Source organism: Nelumbo lutea, chromosome 3 (assembly GCF_056320005.1).
Source record: "Nelumbo lutea isolate HS-2025 chromosome 3, American lotus-T2T, whole genome shotgun sequence".
In the NCBI taxonomy this organism is placed as follows: Eukaryota; Viridiplantae; Streptophyta; class Magnoliopsida; order Proteales; family Nelumbonaceae; genus Nelumbo; species Nelumbo lutea.
In genome coordinates, this window is record NC_142686.1 from 9674335 (window position 1) to 9695881 (window position 21547).

Here is a 21547-nt window from a genome sequence, read left to right on the forward strand (position 1 = left end):
CTCTCTGATCTTAATTGTTTCTAATAAAATTCATTTAGGTCTTAATTGTTTCTAATAAATTTCATTATAGCTCTCGCCTATAAAACCATTCTCTCTCTCTCTCTCTCTCTCTCTCTCTCCACTAGTCAATGTTTGTAAAATCTTCCTTTGTTCCATTAAATGTAACAAGATTGTTCAGGCAGAGTTTTTTTTTTTTTTTTTTTTTCTGTTTTTGTTTTTTTCTACCCCTTACTAATATACTCTTTTGGCATAAATTCCAATAAAAAAGTTTTTAATGTTCAATAAGGTAGGCAGAACGGATGGTCCATTATAAATTGAATGATTAATTTATGGTGCAGAACAATATAAGTATTTTTTTCTTATTATAATTATCAATTATGATAATCAAATAATAACTATTAAAATTAATAATTTATATTTTATTTTGCCCATTGATTTTACTTCCTATTATGATGTTATGACTCCATGCTAAATATCACAAAAATGGTTTGACTTTTGGCATAACAGTGATTTAGACACATCAGGCAATACCACAAATGATTTAATTTGATATGGTCACATCACATCTTACATGAAAGAAGACTTTATTATTGGGTTAGGGCTTCAAATGGATGATAAGTGGCATCATATTTTTTAATAAAAAGTATTAAAAGAATGGTTATTTCTGCCATGTCTTGACTCAGACCCGACTCATTGACAATCCTACTTGTAGATGCATTGATGTTTGATGAAAATAAATGAAAGAATTGAATTCAGGTCCGGTCCCAAAGGCCATTGCAACCATTACACACAGTTGTTACAGCCAGATATTCTTGATGTACAATTGTAATGGTTATTGGGACAATTTGTTGGGACCAAATTTGAACTCAATAGAGACTAGATTTATTGCTAGCAAAAAACTGAGCTGGGTTTTCCTCCCAACAATACCCATTCCAATACATTCTAATATAATCTACGTGGGCGCATCTCACCATACAACTTGGGCCCACCATGTGGAGTCTAATCTGGTCCAAACACATGGCCTCAATAGCCATTGCAGCCATATATTGAGCATCTCCCTTTCCCTCTATTGCAAGATGCTACGGATGTATGGCTACAATGACTGTTGGACTATGTCTTAAAAACATCTCACATAGTTACACGTAGTTACATGTGTAATTATGCATGTAACTATGTGAGATATTCCCAATGCACATAGTTACAAGTTATTATTCACGGGAGATATTCCCAATGCACTGTGCATGTGAGGCGCCCCTGTATTACGAGCAGGTCCCATTCCCTCCGATAGTCGGATTCAGTCTCACAACTACTCACAGCCAACTGCTATAAACATATCCGCTTTACCGACCACATAACCTACCATCAACGTTCCTCGGTTCCCTGATTCCCTCCCCCGCCCTCTCCCCTGTATGCGTGTGCTAGTGCGCGGTACGTAGTTAATTATGGATCATCACTCAGGCCGTCGCCTTGCCGTGCCCCACAAGAAGCTCTCCCTAGATATCAAGGTAATCGTTCTTTTCTCACTTTATTTTCTTTTGTAAAGTCAAATATGCGTTACGGCAGAAACTTGTTCGTGGGTGATCGTAATTGAGTTTGCGTGATAACTAAGGTGGTGCGTGAAAATTATCAAACACACTTGTGTCCACAACCTGTTTGTTATAATGCTCAGGCTCCTTTCCTTTTGGTTGGACACCTTGTAAAGCTGGATTTGCTTCCTCTGAGTTGCTGAAGAGATTTGCTATTTTTAACCAAAAAAAAAGTTTTAACTTATTACTTAGCCGTCAACAAACTTCAGTTATGATATTTCTCAAATGAAGTATAGATGGTCCTGCATCAAACTGTTGACTGTGCGCCAAAGGATTCTATGCTTTTTCTGTATTTGGAGATTAGATGGGTGAAAATGTTCTTTGTTAGTTGAAGGCGACTCTCTTACCAAAAAAAAACGATACAATATGGGTTGGACATAATAATACTGGCGGGGCTCGACTTAATAAATAGTGGTGCTAGGTACCACCGATTTGGATATTCTAGGCCAAATAGGAGAAGTGTGGCGAGTTCTTGGTCTATGTGATTTGAAAGTGTCGGACTCCAATGGCCAATCGGAATATTGAATATCTTCCTTTTACAGTTCCCAGTATTTTTTTCCCAAAATGACAATGATTACTAAATCCTTGATTTGTGCAGTTTCGGGGAGTAAGTCGTTCCAGCTACCAGACCACAGAATCCATCTCTATGTGTAACATTACCATGTTCCATGTGTCAAACCGCGCAATTATTATTGTGCTCGTTTAATCTGGTTCCAGTTTTCTAGGGGACAATAGGGCAGGCTGGTTTTGATTAAAATTTTAGCGCCACTGAGCCACCTTTTTGGTACTAGTAGAGGCTTTATGCCTTTATCCATGCTGAAAACCCCAACCAAAATCCAGGAAAACCATTGCAGCTAGTCCACAGGACTATTTATTACCATTTGTGAAGGGGTCAACTTAACCTTGGTGTCATTAAAGTCGACACTAGCTAAGTTGAATTATATCAGAGAGTCAGAAACATCTGGACATGGCAATATCTTTTTGCAGGCCCATGCTCGTAAAAGTGGCCCTGGTAGGTTAAGTACTTCTTTAATGTCATATCTGCAGCAAAAATATTGCTTTTGGAAAGGGACCTTTATCATCTGATTTAAGCATTTCTTTTCCTATGCTTCTCTACTCCACAAGTCAACCTTTTTCACTTAGAGCGCACTCCTCGCTCTAGGACCAAGTCGCTCACCAACTTAGTCGAACAGACTTGGGCACTTAGATACAAAGCACACACAAGCAAGAGGTTAGAAAAGCTCAAAGGAACTCTTTGTATTACTCAAGTGAGGGAATACAACACTTGGTTGCTTGGTGAATGCAAATGAGGGATGGGGTCCCCTTTTATAGGCACTTTCACCTCCTTATAAGAATTCTATAGACTATGAATGTTCTAGAAATGCTTCTAGTCCATCTTCTAGACTTATCTTGGTACCCTTATGTACAAGAATGCTCTAGAGCAAGTCTAAAATAATGTACAAGTACCTACAAGCTTCAATGATATTCTTGGGTCTTTTAGAATGCTCACTGGTATCTCCTTGAACTCTCTTGAAGTTTCTTGGGGCTTCTAAAAGATTTTAGAGTATTTCATAGACCTTTTCTGTCAGCCCTCATCATTGTGGGGGTTGGGTCTCATAGATCCGGCCTTGTCACCTTGTGACAAGATGCTCTGCATGTTGCATAGCTTATAGGATGCACCATAAATGTATAGTTTTTGAACTGCCTATTCAAGGTTGCCCAAATTCCAAGAACGTAGAATGTTTAGATTAATTATCAAGTGCACTGTGGATTCATATCATTGTATTATATTCTTGTGCATCATGTATGTAATGCCTATTTCTGAACTAAAGCCTATTTGAGGACTTGGTGTGCATGTGCCCTGTTTTGTTTTTTTTCTTCATTTATCCATTAGAAGTTGTCTTTGCCGCATCCTGACTTCTAGGCATTTCTTTCTTTCTTTTTTAATTTTTATTTCAAAATTTCAATAAAAGGAAGGGTTACTTGATTTGGTAACCTTCAAATATTGTAAAAAAAAAATTATAGTCAGGATTTCTGTTTCTGTGCAGGGAACCAAAACAGATTTGGTAATATGCAGCTACGATGATTACTTTCTTGTGAGTTCTAAGTGCCCATTCATCTTGACAGGAGATACCTTTATAGACATTTCTAATATTTTAGAACACTTTCTCAGGTTATGGTGACTCAGATAGGAAGTATGGGAACGATGCTGCATGCCAAGTATGCACATTTTTCTTTTATAGTTTGTATTGATGCCCCTTTTATGCTTTATGGATTTAGTTTGGACTTTCAAGACTTATTTCTGGAATTTGGTTTGGTTATGTTTTCTATTTTTCTGATAGGAGGATTTTAGTTGCGGTAACAATCTTAAAGAATCTTTCCATTGTAGAACTTTACCTTCCAAATATGTTGCTTATACCAAGCCCATTAGTCATCGGATTTGGAGATTTAGGAGAAGGGTGTTCTTCTTTTGGAAGTGAATGCCCTAGCCTCTTTGACAAAGCAAGCAAGTCTTCATGGCTCATTAAGGAGCTTTCCATCCATTCAATGTTAATCCGAGAATCCCCTTATACCAACCTGCCAAGGCCCAGATTTCCCATCTTTCTAATCTACTTATTATTGTTATTTGTTTTGTATCTTTTTTTCTTTTGGAAAATTATTTATTTTCTATGTGAGAGGCAGACCTTATGTACTCTCATTCTTCTAAAAAAAAATGTACTCTCATACTTACAAGGGAAAGAAACAACAGCAACCAAAAGAAGATTTCTATTTTCTATATTTTGGAAATGGTACTGATAAAGTGTGGAAAGACATTCTTTTTTTTAGTAAGGAAGTGTGGGAAGACACTGGTGCTGAAGCAGAATGTGCATGCGGAGAAACACTTGACCTTGACATTGTTGTCTTGAATATGGATTGAGCTGAGAATGTAGAACATGTAGCTTTTATGCTTTAGGGACATATGCCATTGCTATATAGATAGAGAAAAAAAACTATTAAGGAGTTCTTTAGTCCTCTTTAGTCCTGCAAAGGTAGTGGCTAATTTGGAACTGTCTTGTATAACTAAATTACATCAGATAATCTCTATTGTCTGCACTTTCTAATGGTTCAATGAGGTTTCGCATGATGATTTGAAGGGCTTTTGTCATACTAGATGATAAGTTTAAAGCATGCAGAGTCTGCTAATCACAGTCCTTATATTATTTAACTTATCAGTTAAATTGTTTCTTGTCTCAAACATTCTAGCATGTAAGACACCAAATTTGAAGTTTATGAGGTACTTTGTCACATGCATTGTGTGAGCCTTCTATATGGTGGGTCAGCTGAGAAATCAAAGGTGAAAACAAGTTCGATAAGATTTTCATTACTTACCATCTTTGAACTTATAGATTACGAAAAAAAAGGAATAAAAGTGGAAAGAGGGGAAAAAAAAAAGAAACCAAATAAAGATAGGGAGCCAAGCCAAATGAAAAACATGAAGCCCCATGGCCAATAAAAAATAAAAATAAAAGAAGCCCCATGGTTGCATCTTACACACAAAAAATACAGTGTTTCAACCAGTCCATGCTAGCACCACTTCCACCCAATCTAGCAGGAACCAAAGAAAACCCACCCCAAAAATCTGCTATGCAGACAGAGCATACAATGAAAACCAAAACGACCCAACGATCTCCCGGAATTAAAAACCAACTAGGCAACTCATGAACAGAGGTTTGAACAGCTCCTCTCCTCCCTGCCTTCCCTACTGCCTTGTGCCCCCTTACCTTTTTTCTTAAATACAGGAGCTTCTTGGTCAATCTCTCTTTTGTCTCTTTTATTATGATGCCTTGTAAACTCATTTGCTTGATTGTCACCTTCCATAAAAATTTATTATTAGTATTGTTACTTGTTTTTGTTTACTAATATCAACTACCTTATTAATAGAAATTCAATCCTGCACTTTCATTTTGCCGAATATGCCTAATCTTATTCAACACTGAAACTCATTCCCTAGTTGGAAATGAGTGTGCTAGGAGAGAATGGTCATATTTTTGAAGCAAGAGCAGCATAATTTGAATTCGTTATTAAGAACATGCTCTTTCTCATTAATTCAGTGGCTTTGATACCGAAAAAATTAAACAAGCCTCTCTCACTGTTCTTTGTAGAAACCTTGTAGACATCCTACAGTGCCCCCTCCATCACTATTATCTGATTAGTGGCCCAGACATCATATTAGACTTGATGGCAGAAAACAAGCTAACCAGGTCTGGCTGCAAATAGGAGTACTATTCTCTGATTAAGACAGATGCCATTTGTGCTTTCAGCAGTCCTATTGGATATGTATACACTAGTAAATCTGAGGTATCCCTCCTCATGGGTTAGGATAGCCAAAAGAATACAACTTCTACTATTGATAGTTCATTGTGATTTGGCTTATACTATAATGTGGGTCAATAGTGCTGGCATGGGCCCTTGAAATTGGAAGATGGCTTGAGTGAGATCAGAAACATCATCCATACTCTTCCATCATCCGTTTATTTAATTGGTAATCTATTGATGGTTACAAAAAGATGATGTACAAGATGGGCATCAAACAAAAAGGCAGGAACCCATTGCAAAGCTGTACAAGCATAGATGTTCAAATTTTCTATTATAATGAAATCTTGCTATACATTGTATCCTTGTTAACCCCTGATCTAGCTAAATCATACACCATGTGATTCAGCTCCCCAGGAATCCATCTCCAAATAGTGGAGACAGAAGATCAAAAGCAATGTGATCTCATTAAGTGAGACAATCTTCATGACTCTCCTGCAAAGCCTTTGCCTCATCAATGGTAGCATCTGCTTCTCCAATTGATTAATATTCTAATGCCAAAAAGTAACATGGGAACCTCTACTTCTCCTAATCCTAAGACCAAAAAGTGCTTTTGACTTTCTGTAACCTCATACATGGTTATGTCTACTTCTCTAATTGGTCAACCATGTAACCATGCTGGCTGACCTTCCTTGTTGGTAACATGTCCAGCTATCCCAGTGACTTAAAAGGCGCACCTGAGGCATGCCTAGGCGCACAGGTGAGGAGCATTTTAGGGTAGGCGCCTCGCCCAGGTCCTAGATGCAGCACTTTCAAAAGGCGCATACCCGATGCGCCTAGGCATGCGCCTGATGCGCCTTGCGCCTTGGCCCAGGCATGCACCTTTTGAAAATTGCCACGCCCCTTGAGGCAAACCCAAACAAGTCCATGTTAGGGTCTTAAATTCTTAATTCTCACACAAAGATAATGATTTTATAATTTTATTTGCCTTTTAAGAAGATATTTTATTAAGATGAATGAATGAACAACATTAGCAAATAGGGGATTCTCAGACCCTAATATGGACTTGTTTGGGTTTGCCTCGAGGGGTGTGGCACAAAGGCGACTCCTAGAATTAGGAATGTAATATGTTTTACACCACATTAGCTACTTGAAGTAATGCAATTGAAGAAAAAAAGAGATTGTGGGCTTTACATGCTTGAAAATGTTTTATATGTTTGATTTTATTTTTAAATTTTCATTTGAATATGCTTTACATGTTATGTTTATGTATTTTAATTTTAGTTAATAGGTTTTTTAAAACCATTAATTTTAAAATTTAAGTTTATATTTCTTATTAATATTATGTTTAATATTTTTGCATTTTTTTTTCAAAATTTTGGCTTTTTTTAGCTTTTTTTTTTTGTATTTTTGTGCCTTGCTTTAAAAAGGTGCATGCCTTGCCTTGCGCCTCTTGCCTCAGGCGCAAATTGGCCCTTACACCTTGCGCTTTTAAAACACTGAGCTATCTCCTGTTGAACCATAGTTGCCCAAGGAGCTGCCCGAACCTCAGTTTGGTTTCTTTACTGAATGGTGATCTTGGACTGTAATTTCCTCTTTCTTGCCAGCCAATCCTTGTCCTTGATTCCTAAGAGCTGATGCATTAGCAGAATTAACAACAGTGTGAGAAGAACTTATTTGCATAGTGACAACTCTAACTAGAGTTTTTTCCCGAGTCTCAGGGATAAGGATTAGAAGTGTACCTGTAGGCACATATAGATTTATTCCTTTCAGCTGATACAATTTGTCGGTCACTTCAGCATAAAAGGAGATCATTACCAGAATGTACTCCCTCCACCTCTTCACATATGGTCTGTTGATCCTCTTCCACCCTGCCCATCTCTTGTTTGAAGCCAATATAACCTTGGCACTCTGCTTCCTTCAACGACTGAAATCATCCCCATAGTGAAAACATTCCACACAAGAGGTAGGGGGGGCTAGATCCAGCATCACTTCTAGAATGTGGCTAAAAAAACCCATTGCCCAATGTTGGTCCCAGCCATCTGGGGTCTTGGGAGGGGTGGACTGGACAAGGACCTAACGTAGCTTATCCATTACAAGTAATGGTCCCTACCCCCACAATGTAGCTTATCCAGAGAATTTGCAGTAGCAACCAACATCTATGTTTTCTTTAGCTGCAACTATGCACTCACTGTCCTTGTAATTGTCTGACCTGAACCTCCATTGCGCCAAAACAGTTCACTGTACCAATGAATCTTTGTTATTCATTTTGAGAGCAAAATGATTGCTACTAAAACCTGATTTACTGATTTCTTTTTTTTTTTTTTTTTGATCCAATGATTTACTGATTTCTTATGTGTTGAAATTCTGTTATTCTTTATGGTTGGACTTTTTGAAGTTATCTCCATTTCATTCATTTATTTATTTAAAGATTTTATTATCAGGAAGGAAGAGGGGGTTTCCATTCATCCAACCTTTGCTGTGTCTGTAATATTTGGTAAACGAGATGAGGTAAGCTAGCACCCCCTCCTTTTCTCATTCATTCATTTGGCAAAGATCATGATATCTTTTAAACTGCAATTCTCAGCCAATGCTAATGGCATGTGCACGTCAGCTGATTGAACATATAAGGTATGTTTTAGCTTTGGCTAAGTTGATATTTTTCTGTCTTGCTCAGCAGGAAGGCTCAACTTTAAGATATTTTAGTACTTGAAATTCTAGAGTCTAGAATGTTGAGGTGCATGTCCTCGTACACATAAATGCATATGTTGTTTTCTTACATCTTATAGTGGCAGAAAACAAGGAACAAAAAGATTTTTAAGTGTTCAATACAGCAAGTTTCCCTGAAACTATTTTCTTCTAATGAGTTTATCGTTGTGCCTCACGTGGCCTTTTACATTTGCAGCAACTCTGGTTCTTCAAAGCCATTGGTGCTTTCTCTTGGACTCAAAGACCACTCCCTGGTATTGTTGAAAAATACATGGATATTTGCCATCAAGTTTAAACAACAAAGAGAAGTTTTAAGCAAAATGAGCTTGCTTTTCATGCAGGAGACACTGAAGGGAGTTGCTTCTGCTTTGATTGGGAATCGTCTCTGGTGATTCAATGTTACCATTCTTTTCGCGTGACATGCAAATCAAACCACTGGGATATTCTCCTCCAAGCTTTGGTATACATTTTAATGTTCTGTGATCAGTGATCACCATTAGCAGCAGCAGTAGCATCTTATCATCTCTCTTATCATACTATGGATGTTTTTATTTGAGGCTATAAACCAATTCTACTGCCAACATCAGGACTCAGCATCTCATTCATGGTTGTCATTAAATCAATACTGGTTTTTGGACCAAATAGCTTGTACATCACATTAGCCTACCAGGAAGAAATGTGGGAGGCGGGGGTAGGGATGGGGGGTAAATAGGGAATATTATATTTTACTTTTAGTCTTGCGGAACAGGCAATTATTAGTTTGTCTTGCCATACTCCAGGATATTGTATTGATTAACTTGTAGCTGAGGCAATGCCTGCATCCTCAGTTGTCAAATAGATTTGGATCATTATAAGTTTATAACCTGTCTAGTTGTAACGTTCTTTTGGATGGTCAAGGATGATTACAGCTTCCTTGATCAATCGGGAAATTCACTATTTTGTTAGATGTTGATTTTCTGCTCAGGGCGGTTTCTAAGTTTCGCCGCGTCAAATTGAATAATGAAAACTGGATCATGGTTTTGTGAAATTTAGATTTAGTGGTACCACATAAAGTCTGAAAAGTTTACTATTCATTTCCTTGGGCATTTTATTCCGCTGAAAGAAACCAGGAAAATAAATAAGTTTTTTACATCATGAGGTTTCCGGTTTGTTTTGGCTGCATTTGGAAGTGATATAAAACGTCATCAATGTAAAAGTTTATGCCAGTTCGGTGTCGGTGTTTGGATGGTGTAAATCAAGATTGATGTAAAATTCCATTCCGGTTTAGATTTGCCATTGTTTAGGTGGAGTGGAGTTTTATGTTGATGTAAAACCTAATCAAAAGTATAAGCTCGACACTTTTTTTCACGCCTTTTGAAGCTCAACGGTAACTTTTTTTTACGATTCGGTGTAAAATATCAGTTTTATGTTGCAAAATCGATGCACTTGGAAACTTTGCTCCAACCATAACCCTCACAACTCTGATTTGGATGAATGTGGAACATCTCTTCGGGTATTAGTTACAAGGTTCAAAATATCAGTATGATATGGCTAAAAAATGGTTTATTGTTTTGGATTTTTATGGGGTCAGCATGTGGCACATTATTGTTGAAGATTATAATGTGTAATTGCACCTGTGCCGGTCTATATTAGTTGATAGTATTGACGTGTATTGACAGATACCCTTTCCATATCAACTAGAAAAACTAAAAAAAAAAAAAGTAATGGTTCAAATTATATTTATTAAATGTATTTAGATTCGTATTGGTTCCTAATTGTATGTATTTATCTGTGTATATTTTGATTTTTTTCATTATTATCTCACATATTTATACCTTATTTATGGTCATTTAAGCATTAAATTTAGTCCCATCGAGGCATTTGTTGGACTTGTATAGGTTTTCCTAGTGCGTTCATGTATATTCTAATAATTCCATCATACCCAATTATTTCTTAAGTTTATCTTGAATCTTGATATGTGTCCTAAAATGGTCTTTCTAATATTCTTTGCAAAATTGATACTTTAAACTTTTGACTATTCATCCAAAAAATTTTGTGCAATTAAATTTTATGAATAAAAAGTATGATGAAGTATTGAATTAAATAAATTTGATACTGATTTACTAAAACAACAGAAGAATCTTATACATGACAATATGGTTGTGAATTGGGAACCCAGAATGATTTCACACGTTCTTACCACCATTAATTCACAGGGCAAATTTCAGCCCAAAATAGTTCCTACCAGCTTATAATGAATGCATTCTTGGGGTTACTTGCCACAGCCAAAATTTTAGTCTGTTTATAATCTCTCTTTCTCTCTCTCTCTCATACTTCAAAGTTTTTATTTTATTTTTATTATTTTTTTGGGTACAACTATAGGTTGGGCTACGCAAAGCGAGATAAACTTAAGAAATAATTGGTAGATTGGCCGTTCACATTTGTTTTTTATTTTTATTATTTTTTCTCTCTCTCTCACCCATTCACCCAAGCACAAAGCACAATTGGTAGGTTGATTGTTCACATTTGTTTTTTATTTTTATTACTTTTTCTCTCTCCCTCACCCATTCACCACCCAAGGACAATTGGTAGATTGGTCGTTCACATTTGTTTTCTAAAGCTACTATCCCTTTCAAAAATCATTCAGACTACAGTCGTCGATATGTTGAGAAGATAATCGCGGACTGGTTGTTACTGGTTTGGTTAATCCTAGCCAATACATCCCAACAAGCAAGTCCTCAGCCATGCCACTTATTAGCAGTTACCCCAACTGGACAAACACGGTCTTAAATTTGATGTTCTTATCCACGACAACACAAGCACCACCATAGAACCTGTCACTGAATGGTCGAATCGAATACAGACACATTTAATGGCCTGTCTGTGCTTCTCTAGTTAAATAATATATTGGTAATTTTGGTCATCAGTCCTCAGAACGTGTCTGTCTGTTGAGTTGGTACTTGATACCTAGGGCTGTTAATGGATCGGTCAGCCCGACAGACCGGAATCAATCCAATTATATGTATGTTCTGCTTCTGCATTACGTGTCCTTATTGTAATTGGGTTGGATCAGTTTTGGATCCAATTGAAATCAGTCCCCCACAAGATAATTTCCCATAATGTCTCACAGCGTATCCCTGCATTGTATTAGGAATATTTCTCGATGATGCCTCATCATTTTTAGTATTACCACCGGGAGATATTCCTAATATATAGCGGGAATATGCTGTGGGACGTTGTGAGAAATTATCTTGTGCGGGGCTGATTTGAACTCTTGTGGACCTTTTGGTTTATTCTGAAATCTGAATTAATTAACGCTCACTTTGGAAGGAATACAAATATAAATATGTACAGTACAAATATATACAGAATAATATAAAATATAATGTTTTGCATTTTACATATTTGTATTTATACTCTTTCCAAATTGAGCCTAAGCTCAGACCCTCAGTCTAATGTTTTCTTTGTTCTTTCACCATAGAAAGATACATACTTTTCTCATGATACGCTTGTAATTTGACAGCGCCATTTGTACTTGGCACTTTGGCTCTGGTATGGGTGACCGGGTGAGCATTAGGTGCGAATGGTCCCCGTCTATATAATTGTCCAAGTTGTTTTCTTGATGAGTTTAGATCTATAACGCATATTTCAACATCTTACCAACATGATCTAACACTGCAGATCTTACTATGATCCATCATAAAAATGAGGCCCACTATGTATGAAATGTGTGGTGTCAGATCATGTTGAGTAGAGTATTGGAATGTATTAGGAGTTTGTGACTCTTGATTGATAAGTGGCATAGGCAAGAGGGAAAGTTGTGAGTTGCGAGAGTTAGGTGGCAGTTCACAAGAGTTCCAGTTGTTTGCTCCAGTATCTACTTTTAGAGTCTAGATCTCCTGCCCACAAGAATTCTGTCCATGTCTGCCCACATAAAATTGCAGCCACAAGACGGGTAGGAGATCTGGAGTCTTAGTTTTTTCCTCTTTTAATTGGATCTGGATGTATATGAGTTCCAAATGCCCCAAAATCGGATTTGATCCACACAAGACCGTGCTTATACTGTTCATACAGTCCTTTGTCGGTCTTACATTGAGAATCTCTCTCCACATGAAAAAAAAAGCATACAAATATGGAGATATTCTCTGTAAAAGGCTGGAACGGTATGAGTAGGGGTGTCAATTGGATTGGATTTAGTCCAATCTGATCCAGTCTAATGTGAGTCCATTATAAATGGACCAAGTCCAATCCAATCCAATGAATGTTTTGGACCAATTTGGATCGGTTCAATTCAATGTCTGAACCATTCAATCTGTTCAAATTCATTTTGATTTAAATTGGTTTCAACCCAAACCTGGTCCATTCACACATATATTCTTATCTTATATCAATGGACCAGATATTGGCTTAATCCAACTCAATCTGATATAAATTTGTTATGGACAGACCAAGGCCAATCCAATCTAATAAATATTTTGGACCGGATTGGTCCAATCCAATATATCTTAGTGGTCCGTCTAATCCATCCAAATTAAATTTGAACTGGATGGGGTCCAATCCAAAAGCGGTCCATTGACACCCTTAGGTGTGAGAATGGTCTTATTAACACTGAATCCAAATTCTCTTCCTTCCGTCCCAGAAAATTAGCGCTTTTCTAACTCAGTAACTCATGCTCAGCGCAGGCCAAAAAGACAGTTATAATAAGCAATACAGCATTGATGTTGACTGGGATTCTGTACATGCCAATATATTATAAACCAGAACTAGAAGGTGGGCTATCAGATCGGTGATCTGGAGGCGGTGAACTATTATTGGACCATATTTCATTCTTTCTTAGATTTAAGAAAGAGTGGAATTCCATGATGTACATATGCTTTGAAATGAAATTTCAAAAGAAAAACCACCTGTGTGTGTATTTTTTGAGTGAGGAAGGGGTGGATGTTTGATTTGAAGGAGGAGATCGACAGAGAAAGAGAGAGAGGGAGAGGTAGGTGATGATTTTAAGAAAATGATTTTTCATTTCATTTGTCTATTTGCAGCTATAATGACTATTCAAAAGTTTACAGAGGAAGAGAAGAAAAAAACATATTTGCTTAATTGATCATATAGTTATATTTCTAAATAAAAAGTAGAGAAAAAGTGTAATAGAAACAAGAAATTAAATATGGGGTAGGAGATTCAACATGAATTCAATGCGCATTTATGATCAGCATGTTTATTAAGAGCACAAAATATTAAATGTTATAGATCCCTCTTTGGAATTCAATTCAACGATTCAAAAAAAGGAAAAGGAAGAAAAGAAAAGTAAAGGAGGGAATGAAGACGCATCTGACTTAAGATAAAGCTCCTGGATGATTCTCTCTCATCAGATTTTGTTTTCAACGTCTTAAAAGTGCAGTCATATTTTGGGCAGTATGCAAACAATTAGTTATTGTGGAATTTCAGAAAACCATTTAGGGCCGGGGTGTCCTACAACATGAATATGCATTATTTTTCTTGTTTCTGGTTCTAAAAACAAATCAAAACGATCCTGTTTGAAATCTGATTATTTCTTAAAACAAAAATACAAGAAACATGTCCTTGATTGTGTATATGTTTTTTGTTTTCAAAACTGAAATTAAAAATATGTTCTTGAATCTAATTTTAAAAACATATTTTCATTTAATTATTTAACATTATGTTATATAAATCATATATAATTTCTATACTATAAAATTTGTTTTTTTTTTAAAACCAATAATTTGTTGGACCAAAACAAAATTAACTTATTTTTCACTTTGAAACAAAATTAAATCAGAGTTTAATAACGTGTTTTTGCTTTTTTGCTGATGTGAAAAATTCCAAAAACAAATGAAAACAGAAACATTCATGTTTTAGAATGCACCCTTAATTAAAGGCTTTTATTCTTGCGAAGGCTAAGGAATGATTTGGATGGAATGGATTATATTGGTTTTGGTTATGTGACTTTGTCCCAGTTAATAAATGGATCGGTTCTAGATCTACTTGTTTAAATTGATTATTTTCTTAGTGATATATAAAGCTTCCCAGTTATTTTAAATTGATTATTTTCTTAATAATATATAATGTCTAATTGATATATTTGATAAATAATATCTGAGGTATTTTAGTTAAAAGCACTCCATTTATTTAAATATAAATAATTTACTATTTTACTTTCATTTTTATTAAGGTCAAATTATTAAGAGTCAAAATTTTAAAGTATTATTTATATAAATAATTATAACTGTCATTATGCCCCATTCAAGATAGTTCTAGGTATATGATTTTGTCCCAATTAATAAAAATTCAGGTGTCCTGACACAACTCATTAACAAATTGTGATCTATTTCCTTATACTGATCTCACAGCCACATCCACCCTATATTGGGAATATCTCCCCCACAAATAATAAATACAAGTATGAGAGATGTTCCCAATATACGGCTAATACAGACTGTAAGGTCAGTGTGAGGCGCATTTGGGCAGATCCGAACTCCCCGTGAACAGCCCTTCTTTCCGATTCCAAACTCAGGAATAACTAAGTAAAGAGAATGAGGTAAGGACAGGCTGGCTGAGCTAGCAGGAAGGATTCACAGGAGGCCCACTCCTGGAACATTTGAAGCAGTTGCACTCTATTATAGCTTTTGTACAACTTTATTGGTTCCATCACATCGTGGGAGAGGTGTCACTTGATCATTCAATATAATTAAGAGATCATTAGCTTTTTAATTATTTCCCAGAATCTAACGTTAATTCAATTGCCATTCATTCATGTTGACAATACCAATTACTTTTGAATTGTTCTTGCTTCTTTTGGCAAGACAATCAACAGCTCACCTGGAGTCTTCTTCTAACTGAATTTTATGCGCGCAGCTTCATTTGTGTTGCCAAAGTTAATTGTTTTCTATGGTAACAGTGAATTTGTAATTTGGTTCAGTTTTCAGGTGTTGATAAGAAATTAAGACTACATCTTTTATTAAAAATGTAGGGAAATTTATTTATTTTTCCAATCATTTTTGCATATAATAAAAGCAGAAAAATTTCGCTCGAATAAAAAGTGACACTTAAAATTGATTTATATAAAATAGGAAATTTATGCTTGCATCCATCATGTACAACCAAACAAGGCACTGTAATTATTAAGTTTCTGAGTATAAACCCACCATGCCAATTAATTAAAGCTGGTTTTAGATTCTAGCTTCTATTTAAACAAAATTTACATTCATTCAGTCGATATATTCACTTTTTGCACACTTTAGTCTCTTACCGAACTCTGGCCTAAAAGCTACTCACTAATATTAATTAATTCTTCAAAATGTCAACACTCTTTTGTCATATCTTTTCAGTGATGTCTGCCAACCATAGAATTGAATTTCGTTCGCAACTTCGCATGCCACTGTAATCCTAATCAGAAGGAATTTACTACTTTTTTTTTTCCGACCTTCCTGGAGATTTATCGAAACACGCACAAGTCATTAGAGACCAAAGCTTAATTTCACTTCATATATGAATCAGGATCTCCTGTACACAAAAATTCTGTCTACATTTACTCACATAACATTATACACGGAGAGATATTTCATGTATTGGCAGCAGATCCGAAGTGAATGAATACAATAAGGCGCATAGGCGATATGGCCAGCCATGCTACATTGATTAAGATGGCTCAAAATAGCAGCTTCACTACGGTTTCAGCCGTGCAGGAACCATCGAATGGTGGAGTTAAGTTGATACTTGATTGTATTTGTATCCCAACACGAGCCATGCTGCAGTCAGACAGTCAGTCAGTTACGTAGCAATTTTGAGTTTTGCCGTGCGGCAATGGCAAACCAATTTGTATACTCGTTTGTCTTTTCATATCGTTATTGTTAATTTTTGGTAGTAACACCACGTAGTATTGGTGAGAGTAGACCTCCCGAATTTTTCGACTAATTTCTACAAATGCCCAATCTGGTTTTGCCATTTCATCTTTCCACGTGGCTAAACATCCCTTATTGCTACAATTCAGATAGAGGATAATTAAGTCATAAAGGACAAAATGAAGGAAAAGAAACAAAGTTGCTCCACGGACTGTGTTTGCTAAAGTCAACACGTCATCAAGAAGGTCTTTTGACTCTTTTCATATACTTCACGCGTTATCTATTATGCTATCTATATAAGCAAGCCTTCTTTTAAAATTATTATCAAAAGTTTTAGGTTATTATCAAAGCCCAAAAGCTTATGTGTGTGTAAACTGGTCCTCTCTCCTAAAACTATATTAATTGGATGATTAAGACTCGGTCACATGTTATAATATCAACCGCGCGGGCCAAAAATCAGCTTAAAATATCTTCTAAAATGTGATTTTTTTTTACCTAAATGCTTAGATATATAATAATAATAATAGTAAAAAGAAACAGGAATCAAATGGATGTCTGATCATGCTAATGATTTTTTATATAAGCTCTCTAATTTTGAACGGCGTGGAACCCACATTATGGTGGTTGGTGGATGACCGGATCCCGATCGATCCTCCAAATCTTTGCTATATGGTAAGTCATCGGGGCCATACCGCAACTAATTGTCTTATCTCCTCATACCTCAGTCATATCCATGTCTTACCATACGGCGAGTTTGATTCCTATATATTGAAAAAGATAAACAAAAAAAAACTATGAATGCAGTAAGGCATGTGAGCTAGATAATACGACAATTAAGATATTTTCCGTGGCACCAAATCAAATACATATTATAACCATAAACACTTGTTCAAATTCCTAAACATTTGTCTTAAGAATATATTAAAATAGCTGAAAAAATTAAGTCTAGTCTTAGCCTCCCTCAGAAGTATATTTCTTGCAATTATGGCTTTCCTGCCAGCAAATAATGTATTTTGCTTGAGAGATAATACTGTAAATTATATATAATAAGTTTATTTACGCCTTTCATTGACCCCATTCTTTGGGACAATAGGACTGCTATACCATGTGGCTTGACTTAGATTTGTTTGTTGATAGAAAAATTGAATACATGGGATGATGTATATATATATATGTATGTATGCAGCCTCCCCATCTCTCACCAAACAATCATCTACAAGCTACAGACCTTTTCTTCCATATATTTCCTTAGTTGGAGTTTATATATATACTATCAATTGTTTAAGACTAATCAAAATCTCAAGTGTCATTTTTCTTCAAGAATGCAAGTGTTGATCGATTGTTGTTCACCATGCTTGCTGTTGAATATGGTTCATTTAATGTAATCGTCAACCAATTGCATGTGGTACATTTGTGATTTTGTACTTGCATGGTGTTTATGTAAAGAAGTTCATTAGGATGCAATTGACTAATAAATAAACATGTGAATTGCTCTGCAACCAACCTTTAATACCCTCTTTCATTTCTTCTTCTTCTTTTCCAAACTCAAAATGAAAGAACAGGTGAAGTGATAAGTGAAGAGAATCCAGCAATAAATTATGCAGAAAATTAAAAAATGGAACTTTGGCACATTTGTTAGATCCTCTCTAAAGATTTTTTACTGCATCAGCTCTAGACACTTACAAATTAAGTTTAACAAATGTTCATCCTTCCAATCGCATTTATGGAGTCAGCCTTGCAAAATGATCATTCTTTAAAACTATTCTATTTTGATTATATCCTAGTTAGCTTTAACACAAGGGCAATTTCTCTTGGTTTTTAGAATGACATGTACTAACTCCATTACCTTGAGAGGTAAGACACCGTGCGTTTCCACAAACAAATGTAATTGTCAGCAAAGTCTAATCTCTATCTTGCGTCGCAAAACTTCTGTTGCATATTCGTCCAGTATGTCATCACCTTCATAAGCCCCATCTCTCAAATTCATCAACCAATCTTTCACGTTCTCATTCTTCACTTGCATTGTCTCAGCCTCTTTAACTACAATTTGAATCTTCTTCAATATGTTTTGAAGCTTTCTTAGTTCTGCCTTGAAACCCCATGCTAGATTGATCTCATCGGCAACCAAGGAAAGCAACTTATCGATGATCCCCTCAGTGACAACAGTAGCCACAGCTTCGGCCATCTTAATTTCTAATTAATTATAATCTTCAAAAAATTAATTAATTGAAACCACCACTCCCCACCACTATAGTTTGTTTGCAACAAATGTAATGATCAATTAATCGCTTATTTGGTTGAATTGGGATCACCTGCCAACAAATAACTTCCAACATCTGACACCGCACATCTTGCCATAAACCATGTATGAGATGTACAATGTCTGATGATGTTGGTAGGGTGTCGTGTTCTTTTGGCAGGTGATCCTGACTCTATTTGGTTGCCACTTGAAATTAAGCAATATCGTTGTTGTTTTATTTCACATTTTACAACACACAACTTTCAACATTTCCGGTGGCTTTATACCATTTAGCTAATAGAATATTAGAATAAACGTCACTTTAAGGGGGTGTGATTTGGGCATAACACAATCCATTTTGACAAAAGAGGCTGATCCATTAGAGTTTTTTTTTTTTTTTTATAATCATTTATTAAAACACTCCCATTGTTTATATATTCGCTAAAACTTGATGCAGTACGAGATTTAAATCAATTGAGTAAACATTTATAAAGTTGGTTTCCGAAGACCCATCTTAGTACATATAAGAGGAAAATAGTATTTGATGTGGGAAACTATGTTTGGGCCATTTTAATAGAGCAACATCTACGGTTGGACAATGTGAAAAGCTAACACCAAGAAATATTGGACCATGCAAGATAGTCGAAGTCATCAATGAAAATGTTGATAGACAAAAGCTACCTAGCCATATACGTATTCATGATGTTGTCAATGTCAAACACTTGGTACCATATATTGGCAATCGATTAGATGATGATTTGAATCCAATGACAAATTCTCCCCAACCCGGGGAGATGATGCAGTACAGGAGAAGGCTAATAAGTTCTATGAAAGTTTGGATAATTCCAAGACACATAAGAAGCAAATTAAGATGACGCCACCGACCCAGCTTAATAAATATTTATCGAGATAGCATCGTCATAGGATATCTATCTTAGTTCATTTTTATCAAGTTGGTGCCATCACAGAGTTTCTATTTTAGTTCGTTTTTGTCAAGTTAGCATTATTTCGAATTTATATTCAATTAGGACTTTCCTTTTAAAGGGTTTTAGTAGGATTATATTTTGTAGTATTTTCTTAGATTAGCATTTTATTTTAATATGATTTTATTATGGAGTGTTTTTAAATTAGGAATATGAGCCATAAGGGTGTATGCCTAAATAAAGAGTAGCTAAAGAAAGGGTAAGATAGTTTTTAATATTGAATTTTCTCTTAATTATTCAGTGAAAAATTCTTTTTCCTGGTAGTTCAGCTTCTACTTTAAGCTTTTCTCAACGTGTTTCATTTCTGTACTATGCCAAAAACCTACCTGTAGTTTGTTTTTAGATAAAAACACCCATATAATTTGCAACCTATTTACCTAATTGACCTTCCATTAAGAAATGTTTGTGTTGCCATCTGAAAATGGTCAAATTGCCATCATGGTTTTGAAAACTAGATCAGATTGGATGGTTAAAGCAGTTGACTTGAGACATTGGTCATGGCTTTGAGTCTAGCTTTGGACCCAAAAACCGTTTGACCAGGGCTTAGATCGGATGGTTGAACCGATTGGCCCAAGAATCGCTTCAGGTCCAATTTTGGACCCAAAAACCATTTGATTGGGGCTCAGATCAGATGGTTGGACCATTTGATCGATGAACCAATGGTCAAAGCGGTTCCATTTTCGTTCTGATTTTCAAAACCATGGTGGCCATCTAAACTAAGTGGAAAATGCTATGGTTGTTTATTCCAAAAACACTATTCATATAAAAGACTTTTAGAAAGAAAACCCTAGCTTCCCCACAACAAAACTTTGAGTGTGTGATTGAAGAAGAGGTGTTAATCATGGTTATTTTTTACTTCATGTGATCCATGCTTGTAAGCTATAATTTAGCTTGCATCAGTTAGAATTGTAATTTCATAATGATGTATTTTCTTCATCTTTTTGTTATCTTATTGATGTGGTAAGAGCGTTTGCATGTATTTTATTAGGGGCAAAAATGATGTTTTTATTTTTATTTTCTTTTGATTAAATTTTATTGATATTATGAAATTGTTATTTTTAATTTATATTTAACATAAGATTGATTAAGAAAATAAATTGGTAACAGTAAGGGGGTGTTTTACTAAAACACAAAGTACGAGATAGATTTTAATAAATATGTGATACTATAGGGGTATTTAAAACTTTTAATAAATAGCCTGTTTTTAATAGAGTATGGATTCAGTCCTTAGTTCTTACAGAAGAGAGCTGTTCTCACACCGTGTTCACGGTCTTTTAGAGTTATTCATTGAGAAAATCTCTGTATTTGTATATTTTTATTAATGAAGAGATACTCTCAATGCAGAAGTACAAGTGGATGTAAATACAGTGTAAAGAAAGAGGACTGAATCCAAATTCTTCTTAACAACACCACCACATTAAAATAAGATATATATATTTTTTAATCCACGGGGCTATACTCATAGCCCTGCACATTAATAATTAATTAACAAGAAAATTGATGGTATAATAATGTTCATGACGTTCGAATACGAGTCAAAAGATTATGTTATTGCAAGTTTGCAACCTACGAGTCCTTCCTTGCTTTGCTGGGTAATTTACATCCGTTTGGCTTTTGGCTTTTGGCTTTTGCCACGCTAGTAGCTATCCGACTTTTTAGTTTGAACATGACAGCAACCAAGTTGTTTGTTTGGCAAAGACCAAAGATAAGAAGAAATTATTATCATCATTATAGAAAAATGCAAGAATCTTTGCTCCAAAAGGCGATAAAAGCCTTGGACCCTGTTGTTTGTTTGATAAAGTAGCGATTATTTGATCATAACGCTCTCATTTTAGTAACTACTAACTAGTGAGAGCCTTTAGCTCCATGCCTCTATCGATATTGTGGCTGTCCAAGTCC

General features: G+C 35.6%; 1 protein-coding gene across 2 annotated transcripts; it reads left to right on the plus strand.

Annotated features, from left to right (window-relative positions):
* Positions 1-1032: 1032 nt before the first annotated feature.
* LOC148862823 (proteasome assembly chaperone-like protein) lies at positions 1033-9447 on the plus strand. 2 transcript variants are annotated; one of them, XM_088978452.1, is made up of 7 exons: positions 1033-1505; positions 3635-3682; positions 3760-3806; positions 8324-8390; positions 8467-8510; positions 8785-8842; positions 8930-9447. In XM_088978452.1, the coding sequence occupies exons 1-7, from the start codon at positions 1443-1445 to the stop codon at positions 8978-8980; spliced, it is 378 nt and encodes a 125-aa protein (XP_088834578.1). In that variant the 5' UTR covers positions 1033-1442; the 3' UTR covers positions 8981-9447. The 2 variants fall into 2 exon arrangements, with proteins under 2 accessions (XP_088834578.1, XP_088834579.1); XM_088978453.1 differs by having other exon boundaries at positions 1098-1505; positions 8494-8510.
* The last annotated feature ends 12100 nt before the right edge of the window (positions 9448-21547 follow it).